The sequence below is a fragment of the Sinocyclocheilus rhinocerous genome, unplaced genomic scaffold (genome assembly GCF_001515625.1).
Source record: "Sinocyclocheilus rhinocerous isolate Xijiao unplaced genomic scaffold, SAMN03320098_v1.1 scaffold407, whole genome shotgun sequence".
In the NCBI taxonomy this organism is placed as follows: domain Eukaryota; kingdom Metazoa; phylum Chordata; class Actinopteri; order Cypriniformes; family Cyprinidae; genus Sinocyclocheilus; species Sinocyclocheilus rhinocerous.
This window is the reverse complement of record NW_015633444.1, coordinates 621,778-630,182: the sequence shown is the minus strand read 5'-3', so window position 1 is coordinate 630,182 and position 8,405 is coordinate 621,778. Positions and strand designations below refer to the sequence as shown.

The window sequence follows — 8,405 nt, the reverse complement described above, 5'->3', positions numbered from 1 at the left end:
TTAACACCTCAAAAAATTTAAATATTGTAAAATCGTATGTAAATATGACATAAGACACTCACTGACGTTATATTAAAAGCACCTCTTCCGTTCAGTAAAAGAGGCCGTTAAGACTATTTCTGATTCTGAGGCGAAATCCGCTTATTTTTCAATATAAGCTCTTTTCAGAATATTTCCACCTTCCATGAAATCTCAAGATACTACCGGACTCAAACAATGAATGATGACTTTACATTTTTAATCTTTACTTACCATAAACCGTCATTCACTCGCGCTCGCTTCCATCTGAAGACGCTGAGAAAATGGCGGCTTCTCGAACTGGTGTCGTTGAGATACGTCCGATGTTAACGTGACGTGCGTGCTCTCTTTCACGTCCACGTTCCCAACCCAGCACTGCTGGGTTATTGATCAAGACCAATTTTCAACCCAAAATTGGGTTAAAACAACCCAACGTCCTTACCCAGCGGTCTCAACCCAGCATTTGGGTTGAAAAAACAACCCAGCATTTTTTAGAGTGTAGGTCACTATTTACTTACTTACTTTTTATGATATTATTTTTTAAATGAAAATATAAAGATACGATAAAGATAAAGGCTCCATGGCCTTTCCATAAATTAATTTAATAAAACATACTAATATCACTTTAATAAAATAAATGACATATTTTGGGCATTGCTAGGTATTTGTAATGTTATGGGTGGTTGCTGTGTGTTTGGTAGAGTGTTCTGGATGGTTGCTATGGCATTGCTAGGTGATTGTGATGTTCTAAGTAGTTGCTGTGTGTTTGGTAGAGTGTTCTGAATGGTTCCCATGTGTTTTGCATGAATTAATTTAATAAAAAATATAAACATCACTTTAATAAAAAATACATATTTATTGTCATATTTATTATATTGTTTTTGCAGATTATTTTTTTTTGTATTTCATTTTAATTTAAAGGTGCCATTTTCTTTGCGTGAACGTTTGGGCGGCGTTATGCAAATCTTCCTACACAGTGACGTAGACATGTGGGGGCGTGTTTAAACGAGGCGTTTTATGAGGAGGACGAACAGCTTGTAACACTCCAAAGAGAAAGGAAAACTTGAAATCGCATCATATGACCCCTTTAAGCAAAAACAAAAGCGCAGATTCATGAAGTCAGATTATGTGTTTGTAAGTGTGTGCATTTGCAAAGCAGTACAGCGTGCTTTGCCCTCACACAGAGTCACTTTGAAAAAGACAAATGAGCGCTTTGTGCCAATGCACCGGGCTGACTGTCACCTTTTGCCCAGCAAACACAAACAAACACAAGCAAATTCTGGAAATGGAACGAGATCAGCTCTGAATTCTGCTAGATGAGCAGTGAGTCGTGCCAAAGCCCATTTCTCTCTCACCGTGTGTCCTCTCTCTAGACTAGACCCGCTGGCCGGTAATTGGACTGCCACTGTTCCTCTGAGAATTTATTACTTGAATATTCCTGCCTCCTGTTTCTTAATGTAATAGCACTGTTAGGAGGAGAAAATACAGCGGAAAAGACAAATGAGCAAGAACAGAGGAGAATGTGAAACTAAGAGCTGGTTTAGGGATTTGCAACTTGTTTGCTTGAATGATCATATTGTAGATTAATTACGCCATCTCTCTTTCGCACAACACAGATGTGTGTAAAAAACAAGGAGAAGAGTGAATTATTCCTTCTCCAAAGATGTGTGAGGTGTATTGCCATGACAACAACTAATAGCACCAATCAAAGGTCACAATGACAAGCATAATTGTGTGTTCAAGAGTGGGTGGGTGTGGGCATATTTGTGACTCATTATTTGTGTGCCTTTATCTGTTTGTTCAAACCCCTGTGTGTTCCTCTTTTCTCGGTTGAGATGTGTAAAGATAAAGTGTATCTTTTCTGTTCCACTATAAACACAAAATGAAATTGCAGCATTTACATTAACTATTGCAAGTTTAATTCAAATTCTATGATGAAAAAGCAGTGAAGTAATTGTCAAAATTTTAAGATTTAAAAAACGGTTGTCAGCAAAGTCATGTGAGATCATTCATGTCACATGGTGTAACTCCCCCAAAACATTGAATTACATAAAAAAAAAAAATCACTTTGAAAATTATATTTAAAATCTTTTCGAAAATAAAGATGACATTTCTGCAAAACAGTGAAGAAAAATGCATTTGCTGAAGCAACTGTGCCATTTTAGCTTGCGTCTACAAGTCTTTGAGCTCTTTTATCGACTTGTGTTTCACGACTCTCGTACCCGAGTGCTCCTTATAAGGCACGGAAAACAAATAACGATTCCTGAACACCGTGTCTAAACCGGACACGAGTGGCGAGGCACGGCAAAATGCTATAGAACCACTGATCTATAATAGAGATTCATTATATACAGATCAGTGTATAGAACTCATTATAATCAGTGATGCTGTCTACACTGGATGCGGCGCGGTGCGACACGACACGACAAATCCCCGACAGTAAACTGCTGCCGCGTTCTATTTATGACGTGCTGACACAAATTTCAAATGATTTTCAACGGTCGCTTTTTCGCGTTTTGGCAACTGTCGCGTCCAGTGTAGACACGGTGTAACAGTTGCCTGTTACATTACAGTACATAAAATTTCACTTACCACATAAACAGAGTTAGGAGAGATTACTGAGGACGATGGCGAATGATTTGCAGATCCTGAGCACCGCTGACAAACATCTAATCTTGTAAAATGTGTGGTAAGTAGTAAGTACTGCCGCTCCATAGTATAAACAGACTACATGCAATCGTGAATCTCGAAAGTGAAATGAAACTAAAAAGCGATCGTGCATTCAAAAGCAGTTTCAAAAGCAAAAGCCAGGCATAATAGCAGCTCCCTGATGCCCGAAATATACGTAGTATAATTACCCAATGATATAACTGCGAGGGAAAATATTTAAATATATCTCGTATTTATTCCCTTTAGGGGTTCCGTATACACATCATTTTCTTTCCGAACACGGTATTGGGATGCGGCGGATTGGGGGGGGGGGGGCTCATGATGCCGGCTCAACATTGTGATGTCTATCAGCCATCGGCGATGGACGATGGCATCGTCTATCGGCCCAACCCTAGCAACATTTTTGGAGTTTTACAAAAAATGTAGGTAGGTGTAGTATCCACAGTATGTCATGTACACCGAAGAGTATTTGCACTCCTCAGGAAGTCAACCTGCATGGTGTACTTGCAGGTTGGCCCTCACTGGTTGTTTCTCTGTTGATTCCAATTTGCACCTAGCACTGCCAATCACCTGTTCTGGTACCTTCCACTTAATTTTGCCATTTCTCATGTGAATGAAGTTAGCATGAAAGTGGCAGTGCTTTTCCCCTCTGCCTGTTGTTGTGCTGGCAGCTGCGACACACAGTGTTTTGACTGCGACTGATGGCAGAGGTTATTGAGGATGAAAACCACCCTGCTTATTTGGCTCGCCAATGGCGTCTGCGTTTCGTCACGTTTTGTTGCGCGAGGACAGCTGTCATGGACGTGACATTAAAAAAGATGGATGGCAGGGCCCTTTGTTGCAGTTCTTCACGGTTCGGACTCTGTTTACCTGCACTGAATTGCCTCTGTTTACGTACCATAATCCCATGCGCCATGATGGGAGCCAATCAGAGGGCACCATTGTGTCAGCTTGACAGGCAGCTGGAGAAACTCCGTTGGCTGTTTCATGACCCTGTGCGTTGACCCTGTGCAAGTTGTTCTCCCTGCTGTCATGTTTGTTTACCCTAATGATGGTGCTCTAAGCTGCCCCCTTATCTATGTGATGTTTTTGTTTCCTGTCTCTCATCCTTCATGTCCTGTCTTTTATTTCTGTGAGGGACAGTTTTGCTTTAGCATCCAAGCACCAAAAGAATATGAAAATTGTCTTTTTTTTTTACTCACCCTAATTTTGTTTCAAACACAAAATAAGTAATTTTGAAGAACATTTTGATGAAAGCATAGAGTGACCAAAGAAGCATTGTATGGAACCTCGTTTCCACCACAAGATGTTTTTTTCAGAATTGCAAGATATGAAGTCAGAATTGTGAGACAAAGTCAAAATTGTGAGATATAAACAGAATTCCAAGATGTAAACTCAGAAATCTGAGAAGAAAAGTTTGAATTGTGAGATAAAAAGTTGCAATTACCCTTTTTTGTGGCGGGAAAAATAGATCTAGTTTATATCTTGCAATTCTGAGTTTGTCTCACAATTCACATTTTCACAATAGAACATGTTTTGTTTGTTGATGAGCTGTAAATGCTCCGCCCCTCTTCTGGAAAGGGGCGGGGAGCAGCAGCTCATTTGCATTTAAAGAGACACACACGAAAACAGCATATTTTTGCTTCCACCCAAGAAAGATGTATTTACAGCATTGAATAATTTATGTTCTGTGGTGTATTTTGAGCTGAAACTTTACAGACACATTCTGGGGACACCTGAGACTTGTATTACATTTTGTAAAAAAGGGCATAATATGACCTCTTTAAAACTTTTACTTATCAAATGTTACCATTTTGTGATGCAACTTCCTTTGCGTTCCTGTAGAAAATGGCACCTTTAACTCAAGCAGTGAAGCAGAGAGGAAGACGCAGTCCTACTACCTTTCCTGTCTTAATGAACAGCGAATAGACGAGCTTGGAGCCCAGCCACTCATCGACTTGATTGCAAAGGTGAGTGTTTCTACGTCGCCCCCCTCTGGTGCGGAGGATAAAGAGTGCAAACTGAGTCAGTCAGTGTCAGTAAATTTCTGTAAAATTGTAAACATTCTTTCAGCGTTTTCCTATTCATTTGCAGTAATTTTTGCGTATGTTAATGAGGGAAACAAAACACCAATTTTGTCGAATGACCATTGATTTAATTTGATGCCTGATTAATTTTTTTGATTGCTTTTCTGTGCATCTCCTAAAAATCAACTCTTTTATTTGAGCTGAGCAAGACAATTTGTCTCAAATGGCTCTGATACTGTCTATTCCTCTCGTTTTGAAATCGGCGAGCCTTGAAATTATGTAGACATCCTTCAGTGAGAGACGTTTTCATGCACTTCTATCTCTCTGAATCAGCCATTTTGAAGAAGAAAGCTCTGAAACTAACCCTCAGCACAGACCTGAAAGATTAATCCGTGTTACAGACACAAAGCAGTGATGTCAAACAGCACTTCAACATGCTAATTTACTGCCTCCCCACACACAGCTGCCTCCTGCGAGGTTTAAAAGAGGTATGGCGGGGAAGATGGAGGACAAAAATCTATAGTGCCTCTGATGAGCTGCCTTTTGAACACAAACGCTGCTCTTCTCCTCTGTCTTTCTCTCATTCTGTCGCTCTTTCTGTCATCTCGTGTCATCGGGATCACCGTGACAGAGCGAGTAGTGTTGAAGAGAGCCGTGAATAGGTTTATTCTCAGAGGCGAGACAGATTTAATTGGCTTTAATGAGGTGTCGGCCTGAACTCATCAGAGTCATGTTCCTCAAGTTTTCAAGCCATAGTGCGTCTTGTTGCTAGAAACTGAACATTTGCATCCTCAAATTGATTTGCAGAGTATTTTTCTTTTACCTTCATTGAGGCATATTTTTGTGATCTTATTTAGTAACCTCGTCATCAAAGTCAAATACTATTATTCAGGTAATTAAAAGATTCTTCCGGGGTTATTACTTATGAAATTGCTCGTTTATTGCGTTATTTTATGTTGTGTGTATCTACCATTACAGTGGTTATCCGTATAATTTTGAGTTGCAAATCAGATTTGAGTTATTCAGAAAACGTATTATATCAGTTAATAAAATATATGGTTATGAACAATGTTCCCTCTAATTTTTTTCTTGCTGAGCAAAACTTTTCTCTATTGGGCGGACATTTCGGCCACTTGAGCAAAAACATTCTTTATACCAGACCTGTACAGTGCACACACAAAAAAGTGTATAACTTTTAACTTTAATGTGCTATTTATATTTGAGTTGACCCTTGATTTAACTAAATAATGCACATTTTAGGTTACCTGAGAACCTAAAATGTTAACCTATAATTTTACAGTGCTGTGTTAGCAAGAAAATCTATAAAAATCTATAAAAAAAATCAAAACAGTTCAGTTCTTTGTAATAATATAATATAATGTATTGTATTGTATAATGTATTATAATATAATATAATATAATATACACTGAACAAAATTATAAATTATAAATTAGAGTGGCCTTTTATTGTGGCCAGCCTAAGGCACACCTGTGCAATAATTATGCTGTCTAATCAGCATCTTGATATGCCACACCTGTGAGGTGGATGGATTATCTCGGCAAAGGAGAAGTGCTCACTAACACAGATTTAGACAGATTTGTGAACAATATTTGAGAGAAATAGGCCTTTTGTGTACATAGAAAAAGCCTTAGATCTTTGAGTTCAGCTCATGAAAAATGGGGGCAAAAGCAAAAGTGTTGTGTTTATAATTTTGTTCAGTGTAATATAATATAAAAAGATGAAGCAGATATTGCTCATGAATTCCCTTTTTGAGGTCAATTATTTATTAGGTTTATAATATAATATAATATAATATAATATAAAAACAAACTGAAGCATTTAAACTGAGATCTGTAAGCTAAAAAAAAAAGTGAACGTGAATTCTTATATAGTTATCTAAGTAGAGTTTAGAGTAGTAGAGTTTGCACACTACTCATGTGTGTGACTGTAAATGTCTCTGAGTTTTGTTACCGTTCTGTGCCCATCATTCCGCTATTTCCACCACTTAATCAAGCCACTCTTCTTTAAAACACGATGACGTTTTATTTCACGTCATTGCGTTTGCGCTGGCTCTCGTGTTGACCTATTTCGGCCGCAACCATTAAAGTATTCGATTTCTACAGCGACTAATTTGGCGCACGTCATTCTCTTTCAATGAAACTTGTAAATTGCATTCACCGGTTCTTACTCTATAGCGACACCAACTCTATAGTGGTTTGCCCGAGCATTGCAATTATTTCGCATTTACTAGAATTCAATCAAATGGCAGTTTTTTGAGTGTGTCCTGTGCGCGGCATATGAAAAAACAGATGATTCATTTTATATAAGCATTTGTTGCCCCCACATTTTAAATATCTCCGGGCCTTGGTTTAACATTTACACATTTGGTGGACAGCATAACAAGAAACAGATACAAAGAATGTAAATTGGGTCAATTTTGGGTTCATGTTAAGTCTACAAATACCACCTTAGTCTTGTTGCTAGAACTGATGTTTTTCTTTGTGTGTGTGTGTAGATAGGAGGCTGGAATATCACAGAGTCCTGGGACAAAGACAACTTTCTGGATGTTTTAAAGATAGTTTCTGGACCTTACAGAGCTCAGCCCTTCTTCACTGTCGGTGTCAGCGTCGATCCCAAAAACTCCAACAGTAATGTCATTCAGGTACATTTACTCACTGTATTGAGTTTAATAAACTCTGCTGAAAGTGTTTGTTTGATTGTATTTGTCGTATTTACCACATCTCTGGTGTTTGCTCACCTGTGTAAACTTCCTCAGGTTGACCAATCAGGACTCTTCCTCCCATCCCGAGATTATTACCTCAATAAGACCAATGAGAAGGTAGGACGAAGCAGAACTTAAAGTCTCAGTTTACACTGGAATGTCAAGAGCTTTGAGTCTTTCCCAGCTTGCAGTGCATGTCTAATAGCTGCTCTGTGCTGGTTTGTGTGTGTTTAGGTGTTGAAGGCTTACCTGGATTACATGGTCGAGTTGGGATTGTTGTTGGGAGGAGACAAGAATTCCACTCGAGTTCAGATGCAGCAGATTTTGGACTTCGAGACGGCGCTGGCTAACATCACAGTGCCTCAGGACGAGCGGCGGGACGAGGAGAAGATCTACCACAAGATAACCATAGCTGATCTGCAGGTGTGTGTGTGCGTGTGCGGCCTCGTGAGGGGTTCATTGGGTTTGGAGAAATGCTGCGGTAAACACATGAAAGTGTGTTGATTAGGCTCAGAAGTTCTGAGCTGAACATTTGGGATCGTTAGTTTGAATCATTATAATATTATAATGAGTGTGTTTCACACAGATTGCTTATTAAATGTGTTTGTATGAGATATGAGAAGAGAGAGTTGATGAAGAATATACAGTGCTGTGAGTCTGTGTTCACACTTTATGAAATAAGACGAGGACAACCTATCTATCTATCTATCTATCTATCTATCTATCGTTCCATCCATCCATCCATCCGTTCTATCTATCTATCTATCTATCTATCGTTCCATCCATACATCCATCCATCCGTTCGATCTATCTGTCTATCTATCTATCTATCTATCTATCTATCCGATCTATCTATCTATCCGTTCTATCTATCTATCTATCTATCTATCTATCTATCTATCTATCTATCTATCGTTCCATCCATCCATCCATCCGTTCTATCTATCTATCTATCTATCTATCTATC

At 38.8% G+C, this 8,405-nt stretch overlaps 1 protein-coding gene across 1 annotated transcript in view; it reads left to right on the top strand.

Moving 5' to 3' along the window:
• LOC107744038 (endothelin-converting enzyme 2-like) overlaps window positions 1-8,405 on the top strand; it is a 39,989-nt gene that overhangs the window by 7,753 nt on the left and 23,831 nt on the right. Inside the window, exons 3-6 of the mRNA XM_016557508.1 lie at window positions 4,534-4,658; window positions 7,232-7,378; window positions 7,493-7,555; window positions 7,673-7,861. Coding sequence (XP_016412994.1) covers window positions 4,534-4,658; window positions 7,232-7,378; window positions 7,493-7,555; window positions 7,673-7,861 — 524 coding nt within the window. The remainder of the gene's footprint in view (window positions 1-4,533; window positions 4,659-7,231; window positions 7,379-7,492; window positions 7,556-7,672; window positions 7,862-8,405) is intronic.